The 21,238-nt window shown below is 46.4% G+C and overlaps 1 protein-coding gene across 1 annotated transcript in view; it reads left to right on the top strand.

Moving 5' to 3' along the window:
- The window catches only part of LOC126982118 (uncharacterized), a 34,218-nt gene that overhangs the window by 8,916 nt on the left and 4,064 nt on the right, over positions 1-21,238 (top strand). The window contains 1 exon segment of the mRNA XM_050833934.1: positions 16,256-16,451. Coding sequence (XP_050689891.1) covers positions 16,256-16,450 — 195 coding nt within the window. The 3' untranslated portion in view covers position 16,451.

Below are 21,238 nucleotides of genomic sequence, written 5' to 3' on the forward strand. Positions count from 1 at the left end.
TCAGCCCTCGGCGGAGGTGCTGCGCCGTGTTGCCAGGTGCAAGAGCGCCTTGGTGACTTTTAATCTTTAAATGTCTACCACCTACGTGCTGGGGATTTAAACATACATTGTCACTTTTCTTTGTTTATCTTCTGCATCCTTTTTTTCCGATTTTTTCCGTGATTACATGTACTTATGGTACTATCAGGGGCTATGAAAAGAGGTTTGGCCATCTCTTTGAGGATGGCGACCTCCTTATGGCCACAGCCCTCCACCCCAACTTCACCCCCAAGGCCCTGGAGATCATTGCCCCTGACAAGGTGGAGGAGATCAGGGATACGATCACCAGGAAGCTAAGGGCCGTCATCAAGCCCAGGGAGGATGATCAGCAGCAGCGTCAGCCTGGCCAGCCAGAAGTGCAGGAACCCCAGGACTTGGACGCCCGCCTCTTCAACCAGCAGCAGGATGTGAGGGAGGTCCTGAGGAAGTCCATGGAGGAGTGGGTGCCCTCTAAAGGCGAGCTGGCCTGGTCCCTCTTCCCCTACCAGCACAGGGAGGTGTGGGTGGACTTATTCATTAAGTACAATACCCCCCTCCCCAGCTCTGCAGTTGTGGAGGGGCTATTCAGCACGGCCGGGGACATCCTCAGGGCCAAGAGGTCCTCCCTGGATGAGGTCAACTTTGTGTTCCTCAAAGGGAACATTGACCTCCTGGAGGAGAAGATGGGCCAGGAGGACACGGAGGAAGAGGAGGATGACCTGTATATATTAGTTTAGGCTGTTTTAACTAAAAAAAAAAAAGGAGGGGGGGGTGTTCTCTGCCTTATAAAAGCACGTTTCTGTTATCGCGCTAAAGTTTACTTTGTAATTTAGCGGAGTCGCACTGGGGGGCCAAAAATAGAGTCACAAAGTCGCAGTTGCACCAGATCCGGCAGCAAAGTCGTAAAGTCAAAGTCGTACCCGAAAAACTTAGTCGCGCCCAGCTCTGATAATTTCATAAAATATATATAGATATAGAGTCCTGGCCATAGCTAACAAAAACTACCCTAGTCAAATTTCTATGGTGCAGACTTATACAAAAAAATGTCCTTTCAACCACCAATATGCATTCACAAAGATGATCATGGACAAGGTATTGGTGTGGGGTTAAGATACCAAGGGGGTGATCATAAGCCCACACAAAAGGGGATGTTCACGTACTACATAGTGACACAACAAGTGAGGTACCAGCTCACTCAGTATGCTAGGGAACCCGTGGGGGTGAGGTCGAGACGGTGTGTGTCAATTCAACTCTTTAAGTAACATTAACATTGTATCAAGATAACACACTAACAAGCTCGGTGCCTAGGAGCTGGGTTCAACGTACCTGCGGGGGTGAGGTCCAGACGGTGTGTGAGGGAGACTCACACCGGGGCCTTCTCACCTCCGCCCCCCCACTGCCCGCGGCTAGGCAGAGGCCAGTGAACGCATTTATTGGTGGTTTAGTTAACCTACAATTGGCCGGTTCCGCCAGTTCAGAAGTAGTTTCGAAGCAACAGGTTCTTTTACTCAATACTGGTGAAAAATTCTGCTCGTCAATCCTCCGTGAAAAACTAAGTAATGATCATTCGGCACCTTCGGCCGAGGCGTAGTCACGCCCAAGGCGTAAAAATCAAGAGGTGGAACCGTTCACCCCCCCCTCTCCACCTACTGCGCATGTGACGTCACGATCTGGAAAAGAGAGAGAGGGGTAGTCAGGGGGTGAAAGAAAATGGTACGGTAATGGTATTCTAATGTAATTTAGAAGTCGCGCCTGATACGTACGTTGGTGACCCTCCCCATCCCATTACCAAATGTCTGTCACTTTATTTCAGGAACAGACAATGGCAGTATACGTATCTGTACAAAATTTACACGCTGCTTGGTAACCATATAACCAGATAGGTGGGCTGACTAGCTGCTGGCAAATAGTCTCCCTTATATCTCATGCATGGGTGGTTGTCTGTTGGTCTGGGACATGACATAGGGAGCTTCCATGTAGGAGCAGGCGTTGGACTATGTGTGTGTGTGTGTGTGTGTGTGTGTGTCCTCTATGCATATCTGCATGCATCTTTACCAAACCTGCCATGTGTGTGTGTGTGTGTGTGTGTGTGTGTGTGTGTGTGTGTGTGTAAGTAAGTAAGTAAACATTTATTGCCATAAGAATATACAATGCCATATATATATATATATATATATATATATATATATATATATATATATATATATATATATATATATATATATATATATATATATATATATATATATATATATATATATATATATATATATATATATATATATATATATATATATATATATATATATATATATATATATATATATATATATATATATATATATATATATATATATATATATATATATATATATATATATATATATATATATATATATATATATATATATATATATATATATTATGTATTTCGCATATGGTCCGTCGAGCAGAAGCTTCATAACGGGCATATTTCAATCGAATATTAGACAATGAAGAAATTTATATTAAATCAATTATCAGTTGCCAAAATTCTATTGTACAGAGTAGGAAGACGAAGTGTTGGCATTGCTCCAGGCTTGAATCGTAGTTGCTTCGCAGGTAAAGGCAGCCCAAGCAGTTCATATTTAAGGTTCCGTGCGAAAGCAGTAGTCTCAAAATGACGACTGCATACTTGCCCATATTTTATGTCCTTCGCATTACAGAGCGCAAGCCACTTTTTTCTAAGGTCTTCATCCTTTGGGAGTCTATGAAATCGAAGAGAAGTCCCTCTTGAGTACACTGACGTGCACCCATTCACCATACAACTTGCTGGCATAGCAAGGTTATGAAGCGCGCTCGACCTGCACTCCCTGGCCTCCCGACCAGCACTGCTGCTGCCTGCACTGGCGGACCTATCCTTCCACCACCAAGTGACGTCACGGGCAGGTGCGCCGTTCCTACCAACTGTTGCCTTCCGCCCCCCCATGATGGTTTCACCTCTTAGTAAGTATGTCCATCTTGGTCACGCCACCAGCTCCACATCTGGTTCGTCTGTCTGTCTTGCGGCTCGTAACCACCTGACTCACAGGCAACACATCAGTTATTACAGGTTATCGATTTCTCAGTTTTCCCCGCATTACAGTACCGCACCACCGCAACCACACAACTGATTTTTCAGTACCGCGCCCACCTCTGCACATACAATGGTACCGTAATGCAGAGTAACAGCGGGTCACATCAGAGTAGTATTTGGCAGAGTTGGAGACACACTCCACTTTCAATTGCTATATTTTGAAAAGATAGATCCTAACTTTTATCAATTTTACGACGATGTTTTGTTTGTGGTTTTAGCATTCAGGACTTGTAGGGCATGTCCACCATAAACTATACCAGCATTTTATTTTATATATTAACCCCTTCAACTCGAGGACGCGTATAATGCGTCCTTGCGTGCCCCGTACCATATCCGAGGACGCGCACACTGTGTCCTGGCTCACTGTAGCCAATATGAGTTATTTTATCTCTATATTTATGGTTACATCTCAAAATTATCAATTAATTTATGTTTCTTTATGTGCACCATTTAATTCTGCATGTTTTCATATATAATTATAACAGCCCCGGGTTCGACCCCTGGGCCATCACAGGTCAAAAAAAAAAAAAAAAGGGGGAGGAAGAGGAAAAATAGTGACGCTAAGATTCCTCAACCTCAGAGAGTGTACAGCTGGGTTCGATTCCCTGCTGTTCCCTCTCTGTAAGCTGCCACCAGGAGGTTGTAATATGGCACAACCCCCAAAGCCTGTAAGTGAGGAACGGCAGTTCTATGAACCAGGTGGGGGGGAACTAAACTAACTGTTTAGTCTCCAGACTCTCCCTGCCCTGGCAACACTTGACTTTAACAACTGTCCCACCTGGCAGATAGTGTCCGTCGTTCCCCAGCTTACTATGGGTTGTTCTTTGAGGTAGATGGTATCCTCAGTCCCAAGTTTGTTAGTGTGGGGTCGTGGTTACCTTCGGAGGTCGTGGTGGGGGAGATTGCGAGACTGCACCTTAGGCTAGGAAGGCTGTATGCATTAACACAGGACAGACAGAATACATTTATTGATTTGCTCCCCCTAACAATAATCCTCACTCCCGATGGGAGTGTAGCATGTTCTGGTTAATACACAAGTCACAATATCCACCAAAAAAGAAAACCCTTCCTAATATTTTGACTGAGGCTATGGACCTGGAGTCACAGGCTTAAGCCTCTTCCAGAAAAAGGCGTCTAGGGGTCTCTGGTTCTAACCATATCCTCACTAGACGAAGGAAGTGTAGCATGTATTGTTTACAAATGTGAAAACCTTTCTTCTAATCCCTAATATTCTTATTGACAAATGCTACACGCGAGAGAAATGAACCCATGTCGGGATATATCACAGGGCTACCGCCCGATTGGCTAGACACTCCGATTTCAACTGCCTGCACCGGCGTGCACACACACACAAAAAACACTCATAACAAAAACCGGAAGAAAAGAGTAAGTGTGAGAGACAGATCAGACTGTTACAGCTAAAGGGGGGGTGAGGTCACTGTTTTGCCCCTCGTCCACCAAGCGGATGCCCCTTACCCGGTTTAGACAATTTCCTTGGCTTGGTGGAGGCCTGCGAGCTACACTATGTTTTTGTGCCGTGCCTAAAGGGGGGCTTCGGATCCGCTTCAACTCCCATCACCAGCCTGCTGGTCGCGGGGGGGCGGCAGGGACTGGACTGGCTCGCCCTTACCGTGGCTCCATTCATGACTCATGACTGAGGGCATGACCCTTGTCCATCACTGGCGTCTGGGTCCATTCCCGACTCTCAATGGGGGCGGCTTCAAGGTGGCGGGCCACTCGCCTTATCTAACCCCTGGACACCGGCCTTCAACTTGTCTCGCGCCCTCACCTGTGCCGTGGAAAGGTTAAGTCCCGAATGAATCACTAATGAACGCCGGCTAGGGCTATCTCTCACTCCCAGACACTCAGGACTCTAGCGAGCGGTGAGCTTACCTGTGCCGTGGAAAGGTTAAGTCCCGAATGAATCTCGTCAGGCCGAGCGGTTAACTCGTGACCTTTCCCCTGACGTGGCCACCTCAAGGTTCCAACACTTTTCCTTCTCGCCTTTCAGCTTGGTACATTAATCTATCCTTCCTCTGCCTTTCTGAGGTTGTCTTTTTGTATGTTAATTATAAACTTAATTTTCCCTTCATTTCTAAGTACTAACGTAAATATCTATATATAAAAATATGGGGATTCTGCTGGATTTATATCAGGGGTGCCAACTCAAGCCGTGGTTTGTATTTCTCGTTCTCTTCCCTTACCGACTTAGACATATTAACCTCTACGGGTATTGTTTCGGCTGAGGAGAAACTGGATCCGGTAAATAGCCATGGACCAGGGAAGTCGGTGGCCGAACTGGTAGCGTACTGGGCCCACATTCACCGCGTGATGGACGACGCGGGTTCGAATCCTCACGCTACCACTCGGATTTTTCAGTCACCGCCGAGTGGCTTAAAACTACCCACATGCTGTCCTGAAGACCACCCATCAACCCGGACTCTAGAGGAAGCCGTTCAAGCGGATCAAGAACGAGTTCCGGGGGGCAGCATGAGCCAATGCAAGATGGCGCCACTATAAACATTCGCCTGCGCCAGAACGGGCTGGGCCGACCATCAGGCCCCACCTGGAAGAAGCCTTGGGCCGACCATCAGGCCCCACCGGGAAGATGCCTACCGGCGCAATAGGCAACAACGTAAAAAAAAAAAAAATGTACAAGGGATTATTCCCAATTTTCCCAGTTGGCTTTTAACTAGCTTCTGCGGTGTTGGTATGCCGGCAGGTACGTTACAATAGTGTCACCTCCCTTAAGATCCTAGTTTCTCCCGAAGCCTAATACCTTCCTTCCACTGTTATTATACTTTGGATATCATTAATCAACCAACTCTACCCTCCTTCTCCTATCAGGCGTCCGTGTGGCACCGAGACAGCGACTTAGCACTGCTCCATGATTTCAACAATACAACGCCTACCCTAACACAGTAGTACCATAATACAACAAGGGCCTGCCCAACCTAACGGCTACCCTGGGGCATACTTCCTACGGGTATTCTATACTAGAATCCCGTTTCCTGCTTAAACAAAAGCAAAGATGCCTCACCTGGCATGGCTCGATTATCTGTCATGGGTCCACTGCCCCAGCCTTCCTCTTAGTAACCTGGCTACAGGTAAGGAGTGTCAGACGAGACTAGCCTCCCTCGCTCTCGTTCCTAAGATTAAACACCGTGCACCCTTGACCTTACATAATCAACAAAAATTGTAACAGAATACACTTACAAATCAAAACACAAAATATAAATAATCCTCACATATACAAAAACAAAACACACAAATCGGTTCATACACCCACAGACATTTTCGCCATCCGTTTCCGCAGCAAGGCGTGCAGTTTAGTTCAGCGCCTAGGAAGTCCTGAAGTGAATGTCCCCGTACCAGATTGGGTAGACTGTAAGCTGCGTGCTGCTGCACGACTTATAATTAAAGCAGTAGATTTCATGACATTAATAAATCGAGGCGGACGGAAGTTTCACCCTAATACAAATGTCACATTCGTGGATACACAACCACTAGTGAACTATTACTCTTTCTCCGGGAGCTTCGGCTTCACCCTTGCCTAACCCCGGTTCATTCCAAAACAACTACATGTGCACAGGTTTGCCTGACGTTGATGTAGGTGGTTGAGAATATAATCTTCCATTACTTACAATACAATAGATAACATAGCACACTAGATACCTTAGGGCGAACCATACTATTCTTCCAAAACATCCTGTTCATTTTTATAGTTAAGAAAGGGGGTAGTATAATCATCACATGAATCTTGGAGGGAAACGCACTGGGGAGGTTAATGAATATGGGCTCGATCCCACTTTACCATCAGTCCCCAGGGACGTTAGGGTAATTCATTAGCGTCTCCAAAGGTGTTTCCTTACCGCAGTTACTTTCCTCCCTTTCTTTACCACTTACAACCCATAACATAAAACATTGGTTACATCCTTATCTTTCCAGCAATCCTACCTCTTACAGCTTAGGTTAACATCAAACTCCCTCAACACTCTTCAATATATCTACGTGGCGGTCTGCGGACTCTAGGGGGTGATGGTTCTTCCTCTTCTTCCTCCTCAGGAAGATTTATCTCCTGTGCCCCCACTAACCACTCTTCCGACCCATTGTACGGTTTTACCTTTTCTGCGGCCCTCTGAATCTCCTGTCCAGTAAACACATTGGTCAACACGTATGCACTACCATTTCTCATAACTTCCACAACCCGGTATGGTCCTTTCCACTTCACATTTAATTTTCTACTAGTGCTTGGTTGTGTTACTTCCACTCTAACCCACACAAGGGTACCTACTTCCACCTTTTGGTTCTTACGCGTTCTATTCGCGACTGTTCTGTATCTGCGAGCCATTTTCTGATGAGTTTCTTTGATTATCTCGTGGGCTTCACGGATACCTTCCTCACTCGCTTCCGTGTCCGGTAAATCACTACTAATCAAGCGAGGGGGGGATCGTGAAAAGAACGCATAATAAGGGGAGACACCGGTGGTTGTGTGTACGGCTGTGTTCAATATGGATTGACACTGTAACAATAGTTTTGGCCACCTTAACGGGTACCCTTGGCATAGACAGGCTAACACACTTTTCATGGTGCGGTGCATACGTTCCGTAATACTGTTTCCTCGAGGGTGGTACGGGGTCGTCAGAGCGGCCGTGATTTTATATCTGCCACACAGGTCTCGAAAACTTTGCGCGGTAAACTCTTTCCCATTATCCGTTAACACTGTTTTTGGCGTTCCGAAATCCATGATATAGTTTTTAAATCCTTCACACACGCCATCCGTATGTTTGGTCTTAAGTGGATAAAATTTTACATAACGGGAATAATGATCACAGATGGTTAATACATAGCGGTACTCCTGGGCTCCAGCAACCATGTCAGTCAGATCGAGGCTAACTCTCTCCAGTGGCTTTTCCACTGGGGGGAGCTCTTGCCATTGTTGCTGTAGTCCAGTAGTGCCTTTATACTGTTGACATATTAGACAATTTCTCACATACATGATCACATCTACCTTCATGTTTTGCCAGTAGTATAGGCCCTGTACCTTGGCCAAGGTCTTCTCGATCCCTAGGTGTCCCACCTGAGCATGGGTCTGTTCTAGGACTTGTTGTTTAAGAGCCGTTGGGACAACTAGGCAAAACTGTTCACTTCCATCTTTTTTTGTAATGGCATTATATAAAACCCTTTCCCATACCACAAACTGATTTAAGGTGGTACGTGGGAAATTCCTCCTGGGCACATTTCCTCCCTCTAGATATTCAATCATCTGAACCCACCGGCCTTCTTCTAATTGCAAGGTTCTGATTTCCTCCTTAGTCTTTCCTAAGATGGTGTCTGCTGGTGGTGGAGGTATTAATAGCACCGGGCGAGAAAGCTGGTCAGCCACATTATTACATTTCCCCTTTATGTACTGAATTTTATAGCTATACTCTCTCATTTCTAATATCCACCTGTTCATTCTGGGAGATTTTGTTTCCCTTTTGAAGATACTAACTAGGGGTTGATGGTCCGTTATGATAGTGAATTTGGTCCCCCATAAATAATGATGGAACTGCCGACAGGTGAGGACGACCGCGAGAGCCTCGCGATCCACAGTAGCGTATCTAATTTATGTTGGCTTTAGCTTCTTTGAAAAATATCCTATGGCTCTATTGGTGCCGTCTGGTGCTATCTGACTCAGTACTCCTCCTACATGGGTATTGCTGGCGTCGGTGGTGACATAAAATGGTTTGGTTACATCAGCTCTCACCAGTATAGGAGCTTGCGTAAGTTTCTCCTTCATTTGCTCAAAGGCCCTTTGACATTTCTGTGTCCACAGGAAGGGTGTTTTTCTGGTTAAGTCTGTTAGAGGGGCGGTAATTTCTGCATAACTCGGTACATGTTTCCTGTAAAACCCGCACATGCCGAGGAATCTTCTCACCTCCCTGATGTTGCTTGTTTTTTTTTGGGCCACTATGGCCTCGATATTAGCGGGATCTGGTTGACATCCTTTTCGGACAGGATGTGCCCCAAGAATTTTACTTGTCTTTGCCCAAATTTGCTTTTACTAATATTAACCTTAACCCCTTTTTCTCTGAGGGTGTCGAAGAGCTGACTTAACCGTTCCACCAAGGTCTGGAAATCTGGCCCAAAAATAACGATGTCATCTAAATAGTTCTTTACCCATCCTTGCTTGATTAGAGGAGTTAATACCTGGGCAATTTGTCTGGAGAAAATGGCTGGGCTACAGCTCAACCCGAAGGGGAGTCTTTTAAAGCGGTATAAGGACACTCCGTCACTGAAGGTGGTTAGATCTCTGCTGTTTTCCTCCACCTCTACTTGAAAATATGCCTCCTTGAGATCTAGGGTAGCATAGTATTTGTTCCCTGACGCAACCTCTACTAGTTCTTCTAGACGGGGTAATGGGTAGATGTCCGTAGCTAAGTGTTTGTTTACTCCTCGATAATCCAAACACATCCTTTTGGAGCCGTCTGGTTTTGATACCAAGACGATAGGGCTCAACCAGGCTGCCGTGGAGGGCTCGATCACCCCCTTCTCTTCCATGTCCCCTACTAATTTCTCTATGATTGCTTTGGCCTTCTCAGGATACCTATACTTGGGTCCTCTAACCGGAATAGGATTTTCTACTGCAATCTTTACCGGTGGAGCTCTTATCTTCCCGATCTCTGAGGGGTGTAAAATGAATAGTTCGTTATTTTCCTGAATAACATGAAAAAGGACCTTCTTTTCCTCCTCCGACAGATGGCTGAAATCTTGGAGGGCTAACAGGGATTTCAGTTTGTCTTCTCGGCTTCCCTTGTCCCTGGGGTGGTCAGCATGGGGGAGCAAATCATTACCGATACTAATGTTCACGTGAACCTTATTCTCCGCCACATCTGGGCCTTTTCCCGGTGAGTTAAGCTCTTCTATGACTTGCACGGGTTTGTAGGAGCCGAGGTAGGTACCTTTTCGGAAAATCTGGTGAGTTTTGTTTTGATTATATATGGGAACAAACACCTGCCTTTCCTCTGTCACTCTGCAGACAAAATCGTGCCTAGGGGTTTGATGGGGGGATACCAGCAAAATGGTTCCCGGAAGCTCCGATACCGTGAGAGGGTACAACTCAGTCCTGAAGGATGGAATCTCGATCGGGTTGTTTACTCTCAAGGTGGGCCTGAAGGGTTCGATCGTCCCCGGTACTATGCGAACGCGTTCTACCTTACCGTGTCGTTTGGCTACGTAGCGGATTGGGTGTAATGTACCGCCCCATACCAAAGTACCTTGCTTATTATTCCATGTCATGGGGGCCTGTCCTAACACGTCACATCCTAATAGGAGATCATTTCCGATGTAATTGTCGGGGACTACTGGTAACCACAACCTGGAGGTGCCTTGTTCACCTATTCCTATTTCTAGGCACACCATTCCCAGGATTCTTAGTGGGGATCCTGTGACTCCTTGAAGGCTGGGAGGGGTTCTTCTCTCATTGATCTCTGCTCCCAGTCTCAAAGCTGTTGCATGACGAACTAGGGTATACCCACTACCAGTGTCTATTAAGGCTTGTACTACCCGACCATTGACCACTACCGAGATAGTAGGTGACGTTTGACTCTCCGTATGTCAATTTCTACGATTGGTTCTCGCCGGGCAGTTTGGCGAGCCGCGCCTACAATTTTGCCTGAGGCAGTCAAAACAGGCCCCTGGAGGAGGGCGCCTAGTGCAATCTCGATACGAATGACCGTTGATTCTGCAATAGGGACAATACACGGAGTTGACCTCCAACCTTTGCAGCTTATCCGCTAAGCCCTTAATGGTCTCCTTTAACTCTCCCATTTCGCTTTTTCCTGCGATAGGGGATTATGTGGTGCCTACCTGTGGTTCTGGCAGGGTCTTAGGTCGATCTTCGGGGACCGTGCAGACATAGGCCTTGGCTCTGTCTAGCATAAACTGCCTTTCATATTCCATTCTATCTACAAACTTATTTAAGGGATACTCCTTGTCTAGGAACGTTTCGACCCGGTCTCTGGTGTCCTTGGTTAGTCCCCTCCAGAGTTTCTTTTTGATAAATTGGTCGCGATTTGGCAGGGTTTCCCTGGGGTAAGTACTTTCTAATAGGGCGTATTTACAAATGAGGGCGTTAGTGAAGGCCTGTGGGCTTTCCGCCCAGTCATACTTCATTCCTTCCACTTCCTTCCATCCCCTATCAAAGGCGATGTCCGCCGCGAACTCTTCCCTAAAGAATGTCTTCACTCCGGCCCATGTATTTGCCCTTCCCTTCTCCTGTACATTCCTTAACAACAAGGCGATCTCGGAATCGACTCTAGCCTTGGCAATGTTCACCCTTTCTTCATCATGAATGGAACAGCTTTCGATTTGATCCAAAAAAAGACTCATGTTCCCGCGGCCTTGATTCCATCCAACTGACTAAGTTGTAACGTGGGGATGTCTCTCGGTTTGATACACGTGTACCTTCTCGCAGGTGAGGCGAGCCTTTGGGGTGGTTCCTGTACCCGTTGTTCCAACAGTTGTATGGCCCTGACCTGCTCTATGACTATGCCCCTCAGTTTTCTAAGTTCTTCCAGCGTACGTTCTAGTTGGGCCCTGGCATCCCCCTCGACTAACTCCTGTGTAGGGGCTTTGGCATCTTCCTCGAATGACTCCTGTTCAGGGGCTCCCTGCCACTCCTTACCACCGACAGCTCCTTCCATGTTTTCCAATGGGTCTGACATGATAACAATTACTACAACAGGGAAGAATTTTCCCGGGAGACAGCCGAGTTTTGGAGAGACCTGTGAAATAGAGTTCGATCCCAGTCAACCCTTAGTCCGCAGGGACGTTAGGTTAGGTCACAGACCTCGCCAGAAGACGGGTGTTCTCCTTGGTCTGATTTTACTTTCATTAATCGTTAATTTCTTCACTTTCTTCGCCTCCTAATTTACTATTGACAATTTGGATAATTCTCTCTTTAATCAGACCTTGGGCTTCCTGAGTAAAGTGTACCCCATCTGCGGCTAAATTCGACTGCCAGAATGTCGAGTTGAACCTTAGAAATGAATAATTGGAGAGGACTGTTTTTAGTCGCTTATTTACCCCGTTTTGAATGAGCCTATACTGGTTGTTATCGACCGGATACTCAGATGGGTAAAACCTGGGCTCGAGAAGCACTGGTATTATTTCAGCTTCACACTTTTCTTCCAGGGTATAGACTATATTAATTATTTCATCCGCCAGATCTTGGACAACTGTATCACCCTTAATGTCATTGCTACCTATCCACAGTAACACAACATCATATTTGTTATTTAACACATCCGTCAACCGACTGTCTTCGAAGAAAGAACACGCATGTCCTCCTGGAGCCCTAAATACATCCAATTCCCATGACACGTTTTCCCAGTGTGCCGGTAATTGCCTATGGCCCACTAACGCGACCCTTGGCATAATTCAGACAAATAATATAAGGTTAAATGCACATTAAAAAAAAAAATCCTATATCCTAACCTTCCTCTCAGGTGCAGTCTAACACCTAGCCACCATGAACTCACTCTGTAAAGTTTACTGAAAATCAGTTTCTAATAAGTTAATTTCCCCCTATGGTTCAATTCTCAACTAGTTAAAGTGAAATCCCACCGCTGCCACCAATATAACAGCCCCGGGTTCGACCCCTGGGCCATCACAGGTTAAAAAAAAAAAAAAAAAGGGGGAGGAAGAGGAAAAATAGTGACGCTAAGATTCCTCAACCTCAGAGAGTGTACAGCTGGGTTCGATTCCCTGCTGTTCCCTCTCTGTAAGCTGCCACCAGGAGGTTGTAATATGGCACAACCCCCAAAGCCTGTAAGTGAGGAACGGCAGTTCTATGAACCAGGTGGGGGGGAACTAAACTAACTGTTTAGTCTCCAGACTCTCCCTGCCCTGGCAACACTTGACTTTAACAACTGTCCCACCTGGCAGATAGTGTCCGTCGTTCCCCAGCTTACTATGGGTTGTTCCTTGAGGTAGATGGTATCCTCAGTCCCAAGTTTGTTAGTGTGGGGTCGTGGTTACCTTCGGAGGTCGTGGTGGGGGAGATTGCGAGACTGCACCTTAGGCTAGGAAGGCTGTATGCATTAACACAGGACAGACAGAATACATTTATTGATTTGCTCCCCCTAACAATAATCCTCACTCCCGATGGGAGTGTAGCATGTTCTGGTTAATACACAAGTCACAATATCCACCAAAAAAGAAAACCCTACCTAATATTTTGACTGAGGCTATGGACCTGGAGTCACAGGCTTAAGCCTCTTCCAGAAAAAGGCGTCTAGGGGTCTCTGGTTCTAACCATATCCTCACTAGACGAAGGAAGTGTAGCATGTATTGTTTACAAATGTGAAAACCTTTCTTCTAATCCCTAATATTCTTATTGACAAATGCTACACGCGAGAGAAATGAACCCATGTCGGGATATATCACAGGGCTACCGCCCGATTGGCTAGACACTCCGATTTCAACTGCCTGCACCGGCGTGCACACACACACAAAAAACACTCATAACAAAAACCGGAAGAAAAGAGTAAGTGTGAGAGAAAGATCAGACTGTTACAGCTAAAGGGGGGGTGAGGTCACTGTTTTGCCCCTCGTCCACCAAGCGGATGCCCCTTACCCGGTTTAGACAATTTCCTTGGCTTGGTGGAGGCCTGCGAGCTACACTATGTTTTTGTGCCGTGCCTAAAGGGGGGCTTCGGATCCGCTTCTACTCCCATCACCAGCCTGCTGGTCGCGGGGGGGCGGCAGGGACTGGACTGGCTCGCCCTTACCTTGGCTCCATTCAGGACTCATGACTGAGGGCATGACCCTTGTCCATCACTGGCGTCTGGGTCCATTCCCGACTCTCAATGGGGGCGGCTTCAAGGTGGCGGGCCACTCGCCTTGTCTAACCCCTGGACACCGGCCTTCAACTTGTCTCGCGCCCTCACCTGTGCCGTGGAAAGGTTAAGTCCCGAATGAATCACTAATGAACGCCGGCTAGGGCTATCTCTCACTCCCAGACACTCAGGACTCTAGCGAGCGGTGAGCTTACCTGTGCCGTGGAAAGGTTAAGTCCCGAATGAATCTCGTCAGGCCGAGCGGTTAACTCGTGACCTTTCCCCTGACGTGGCCACCTCAAGGTTCCAACACTTTTCCTTCTCGCCTTTCAGCTTGGTACATTAATCTATCCTTCCTCTGCCTTTCTGAGGTTGTCTTTTTGTATGTTAATTATAAACTTAATTTTCCCTTCATTTCTAAGTACTAACGTAAATATCTACATATAAAAATATGGGGGTTCTGCTGGATTTATATCAGGGGTGCCAACTCAAGCCGTGGTTTGTATTTCTCGTTCTCTTCCCTTACCGACTTGTGACATATTAACCTCTACGGGTATTGTTTCGGCTGAGGAGAAACTGGATCCGGTAAATAGCCATGGACCAGGGAAGTCGGTGGCCGAACTGGTAGCGTACTGGACCCACATCCACCGCGTGATGGACGACGCGGGTTCGAATCCCCACGCTACCACTCGGATTTTTCAGTCACCGCCGAGTGGCTTAAAACTACCCACATGCTGTCCTGAAGACCACCCATCAACCCGGACTCTAGAGGAAGCCGTCCAAGCGAATCAAGAACGAGTTCCGGGGGGCAGCATGAGCCAATGCAAGATGGCGCCACTATAAACATTCGCCTGCGCCAGAACGGGCTGGGCCGACCATCAGGCTCCACCTGGAAGAAGCCTTGGGCCGACCATCAGGCCCCACCGGGAAGATGCCTACCAGCGCAATAGGCAACAACGTAAAAATAAAAAAAAATGTACAAGGGATTATTCCCAATTTTCCCAGTTGGCTTTTAACTAGCTTCTGCGGTGTTGGTATGCCGGCAGGTACGTTACATAATACATGATGATTATGTTGAGTTTATGGCTGAAAGCTTGGTATATTCAATAGCGACATTTGAAATTTAGCGCACGGCGATCCCGGATATGGCATGGGGCGCTGTTTTGGCCCGGCTGTAGTGAGTCTCTTTATGTGCACCATTTAATTCTGCATGTTTTCATATATAATACATGATGATTATGTTGAATTTATGGCTGAAAACTTGTTATATTCAATAGCGACATTTGAAGTTTGGTGCGCGGCGATCCTGGATACGCCGCATGGTGCTGTTTTGGCCCGGCCATAGTGAAGGGGTTAATACTTATGACCTTGGATTATTGGGTGTCCGCGGACTCTGAGGCACACCAGTGATGAGGGTTATCAATTACCCTACCACTGGAGCGCTGTGTTTATGTCACATGTAACATCACTCACATCTGATGGCCAGTTCAACAGTCCACCCCAGTCATTGTTGTAAGCATCCAAACCAATCCATATCCACCACAATGATCCGTTATTTCTATTCAAAACCAAATACTAATAAAGAAATTTCCTGTGTGGTTTTCGAAAACTCCCTCCTTTTTATATCAACGGCAAACACTAGAACTTCAAGGAATTTCGGCATATTTTGTGTCTGGTTAGGGAGCTTACGAACTTGCTGTATTGGACTGTAAGACTGGCCCTGAATGTTCTGTACTATTTCCAGCACTGTGACTCCTACATCCTCAACCTCAATTTTTCAATACTCAGTCTTTTCTTCTAAGACTACAGATTAGGAGCAACCTCTGTCCTATATTAGATAGGGGCTTCGTGGTGCAGTGGTTAGCACACTTGGCTCACAACCGAGAGAGCCCGGGTTCGATTCCTGGGCGGAGTGAGAAAAATTGGGCGGGTTTTCCGATACCCTACGCCCCTGTCCACCCAGCAGTGAATGGGTACCAGGTATTAATCGGGGGTTGTGTCCCGTCTCCTGGGGTCTGTTCCCTTCTCCTATAATTCCTTCCCCCTTCTGTCTCTCTCCGGCATATGACCACAGATGTTGCGCCGACTAAACCAAACTTTCCAACTTTTTCCTACACTAGATGAAGGCATCATCTCTACTATCCTCCTCTGACGGGCCACTTTCTCCAAGACTCCATGCAGGTTCTTACTAAGCTCGGCCCTACACCAGCTAGGGTCAAGTGTTCACTACACTGGCCTCGATTTTGTAGTATTTTTCAGGACTCCAAGTTCCCAAAACCTCACTGCCCCTCTCCTGTAGGCTCACTTCATCATCCTTGCTACGGATGGACTATGGGATGTGATGAGCAACGATGAGGCAGTTGCCTTCGTAAGGGACCACCTCCACGAGCCTGACCATGGTGCCAAGGCTCTCACCATGCACGCCTTCCACCGTGGTTCGCAGGACAATATCACTGTGGCCATACTTAACGTTAGCAACCTACTCCGGAAGTGAGGTAAGTCCAGCAGCCATAAAAGAAGTTGATCCTTATTCAGTCATCCCTCAAATAGTATGGTTTCCAATAGTTGGGTTTTGGTTTTATGTGGATTTTCTAAGAAGATTTTTTAGGATTTTTGAATTTCCCGACGAACAGGAAATTTAAAAATCCTAAAAGATCTTCCATGACAATCCGTATAAAACCAAAACAGAACTATTGGAAACCGTACATTTGAGGGACAACTGTAATTATATTCCTGTATACTCGCAGATATTATACTTCAGGTACAAAAATGTATACATACCAAAATTCAAGAGAATCTGAAAAGAATGAATGTCACCTCCCCTTAACCCAGTAGCAGCGACGGGCCAAAATTGTGGCTTTGCCGTGTAGCAGCGACGGGCCAAATTTGTGGCTTTACCGTGTAGCAACGACGGGCCAAATTTGTGGCTTTACCGTGTAGCAGCCACGGGCCAAATTTGTGGCTTTACCGTGTAGCAGCGACGGGCCAAATTTGTACCATGATAATTAACCCCCCAAAATAGATGATTCATAATCTGATCACAAATCCTTTGATATACATTATGAAATGGTTTGTGCGAGGGGTGATTTTTTCTCATTTTTCTCGCTTGGAGGGACCATTAAGGAACATGATCCCCGCTGCTACCACCACCGGGTTAAATAACTACCATCACCTCCCCTTAAAGACGTTGAAGTTATTTTTGCTCACTTTATATTATCACATCTAGACATATCCCAATCCTCTGTGCCTCATGAACACACTTGGTGTATTCATGGACACCAGAGACCACTAGAGTCAAGGCACGAAGAAAGATATTTATTATTACGTATACAATTGTGGATTAAACGATTAACTATCCTGGGCAAGACTCCATGGCTCTCTAGCATAATTTAACTTGATGCTGGATGTGTGTGATATCTCAAGGTGTTGTTATTTTGATGACTTCTGGCTCTACGATCATTAATTTGTGGTGAAATATTACATCGAAAATTAATAAGAAAAAAGAAAAACATCTGAAAATTTAGCCAAGCATCCCCTGCCAATATCACCTTTGCTTAGCTGTGTGAACCCGTTTCCCTATCATATGGAGTATGCATCTCACGGCTGGGGGGCTCCACTCACACAGCTCTCTTGAACAGAGTGGAGTCTAAGCCTGCAGTGTTGTCCAAACTGGGGTCCGCGTACCCCTGGGGGTACGCAGCATAGATCAAAGAGGTACGCGAAAAGACGATGAACACACACACACACACACACACACACACACACACACACACACACACACACACACACACAGCAGAAACTTCCCATGATCTATGAAGGAAAGGAGAGAGGGAGGGACGAGTAGGCCTACCTAGGAAGGACGCCTAATATACATGTACCTAAATATAATATAATATAATATAAATATAATATAACATAATTGAGTTTAATCAGTCATGGAGGGTACGTAACAGTAGGAGAAGGTAATACAGGGTACAACAGGCGAAAAAGTTTGGACACCACTGGTCTAAGGCTCTTCGTCTCATCAGCTCTCCTCCTCCTACTGATAGTCTTCTACCTCTTAATTTCCGCCGCCATGTTGCCTCTCTTTCTATCAATATTTCCACGCTGACTGCTCTTCTGAACTTGCTAACTGCATGCCTCCCTCCCTCCTGCGGCCCCGCTGCACGCGACTTTCTACTCATGCTCATCCCTATACTGTCCAAACCCCTTATGCAAGAGTTAACCAGCATCTTCACTTTTTCATCCCTCACGCTCATGCTGGCCCCCGGAACTCCTTCTTGATTCACTTGGACGGTTTCCTCTAGAGTCCGGGTTGATGGGTGGTCTTCAGGACAGCATGTGGGTAGTTTTAAGCCACTCGGTGGTGACTGAAAAATCCCAGGTGGTGGCTTGGGGACTCGTGTTGTCCATCACGCGGTGAATGTGGGCCCAGCACGCTACCACTCAGCAACCGCCTTTACACAGAATATCCATGCTTTCTACCCCCCCCCCAACAACAGACTTGGTCCCAAAGCCCGTTGTAACTCCAGGATTACCTGCACAATATTTTATCGTACTAGTACAGTACAAAGGTAATACATAGTTACGGTGCAAAGTTATGGTACTGAAATTTTTCTTTGATACAAATTACGATAAAGGCATTTTACTGTGCCATGTTACATACTCTGGGTGGTTGTTATTTCTTTTCACTCCAGTCAGCCAGGAACTCGGCAAGGAGGTAATGTAGCTTCTTATTTGCTGAACCCGTCAAAGTCAGCTTCTTTAACCCAGTAGCAGCGGGGATCATGTTTCTTAATAGTCCCTCCAAGCGAGAAAAATGAGAAAAAATCACCCCTCACACAAACCATTTCGTAATACATATCGAAGCATTTGTGATCAGATTATGTATCATCTATTTTTGGGGGCTAAAATAATGGCACAAATTTGGCCCATCCCTGCTACACGGTAAAGCCACAAATTTGGCCTGTCGCTGCTACACGGTAAAGCCACAAATTTGGCCCGTCGCTGCTACACAGTAAAGCCTCAAATTTGGCCCGTCGCTGCTACACGGTAAAGCCACAAATTTGACCCGTCGCTGCTACACGGTAAAGCCACAAATTTGGCCCATCACTGCTACCAGGTTAAAGGCTCCAGCTCAGGGTCCGAAGTAGCAGCGGTGATAGGAATGGTGTCAGGGTCAGGCTCAGGCTATACTCAGTTATGGGCATTAAAGAAGTTGGTGATCTGCTGTTGTTTGAGGGAGTTTATATATATGTGGTACTTTTTTTTCTTTTTTTTTACGTCACGGCCTATTGCACCTGGTGGGGCCTTATGGTCAGCCCGGCCCGTTCTGGCACAGGCGAGAGTTTATAGTGGCACCATCTTGCTCATGCTGCCCCTCGGAGCTCATTTTTGAGCCTCTCTTTGGAGAAGTAATCTAGAGTCTGGGTTGATAGGTGATCTTCAGAGCAGCATGTGGGTAGTCTAACGGCCGTACCATTAGGCAGCCTCTAAACCAGTGTTGTCATAGATCAAAGAGGTACGCGAAAAGACGATGAACACACACACACACACACACACACACACACACACACACAGCAGAAACTTCCCATGATCTATGAAGGAAAGGAGAGAGGGAGGGACGAGTAGGCCTACCTAGGAAGGACGCCTAATATACATGTACCTAAATATAATATAATATAATATAAATATAATATAACATAATTGAGTTTAATCAGTCATGGAGGGTACGTAACAGTAGGAGAAGGTAATACAGGGTACAACAGGCGAAAAAGTTTGGACTCCACTGCTCTAAACCTTCCTCCTCCTCTTCCCTTAAACGGTGTCCCCTTTCTGTGGGATACTATGAGGTGATCTTGGTCCCTTCCTCCGCTAGAGCTTCTTCCGAGTTGGGTTGGTAGACTCTGTAAACATCTCTACACGGAAATATTGATAATTGAAGCATTTTACATATATTAGTGTAATCATACATATTTTTCAATGTATAATCACGAAGAAAATGGTTGATTGAGAGGCAAATATAGGTATAATTGGGAACATAGCGTGAGTGATAGGGTTGGCATCCCTGCGCGGCTCGTGTTTCCACGAGGCCTACGAGAGGGGAGGCCTATAGGGGGTGGGGAGTGACGTCAGCACCCCTTGGTTTCCACCTCTCTCCACGCACACAGCCAGGGAGTCCACATGTGCCCGGCGTCATCACTTCTCTGCCCCTCGCTACCATCCCGTCAAGCAAGGAGCCGTTAGAAAAGTGCTCGAGCCCCATCGGAGCTATAGGAAAAGACTACCTAGCTCTTTGAGTTGACCAAGGAGGCGTGTTGACACTGCAACTCGGCAAGGGTTGAAAATCATGATACAACCCTAAAGTCTTAAACAAAACTTTAAATCATTTATTTAAAAAAAACTTTTGCAGATTCATATTAGATCAAATACGTTTTATTATAATTCCTGGATCATTTATTACTATATTAATGAGAGAAATGCAGAATTGACGCTTAAAATATGCGAAGGGGCTCACGAGGATGTACCTATCTCGACCCCTTGCTAGATTCCAACAATTTCGCCTGTCAACACCTTTCCTTCACTTACGGAGCAGGCTCCTCTAAGATTATGGTATGAGAAATTGGCCGAAGAGCTTCTATAGTCGAGGAGGCTGCCTTATGGTACGGCCGTTAGGCCACTCGGCGGTGACTGAAAAATCCCGGCCGTGCAGCAGCCAGGATTCGAACCTGCATCCCTCCTGGAGCTCCTGGACGCTGCACGGCACGCTAAGCATTCAGCCACCGCCTCCCCAAATAGTCAAGTATCCAAATAGCCATGCAATACTTTGTTAATGAGGATGGCACACTTGTCTGATGCATTGGTGAGTGTTGAAACTTGCTCGAGGATGTGACTGATCAGCACCCCATGGCTGAGTAGCTCAGTAATCAATGTGAACAACAAACCCTTACATCTGACATCCTCCACATTCTCCTCCTCTTGGCTTTCTTCCAGCTTAGCAGCTTTGCCCTTGCTATCAAGTCTTCAAGAGTGATAGGGCCAGACTTGAGTATGTTTTGAATATCCTCAGCTGTTGTGTTTGAGAAACCAGCCCCTTGTGTTGTCGTGGCAATTGGGGTGGAGGAAGGAGGCCATTGTGTAGTGCGGCGACCAGGCCTGGTAAGGGAGCCTCCCATAACCCACTGGCCGAGTGGGGTGCCTCTTTGGCCGACTCGGTAAGGAGTGGCTCTCCCATCAAGCTGGTCACGGGTTCAATCCCAGGCAACCGGGGAATACCCTCACC

The sequence above is a fragment of the Eriocheir sinensis genome, chromosome 4 (genome assembly GCF_024679095.1).
Source record: "Eriocheir sinensis breed Jianghai 21 chromosome 4, ASM2467909v1, whole genome shotgun sequence".
In the NCBI taxonomy this organism is placed as follows: Eukaryota; Metazoa; Arthropoda; class Malacostraca; order Decapoda; family Varunidae; genus Eriocheir; species Eriocheir sinensis.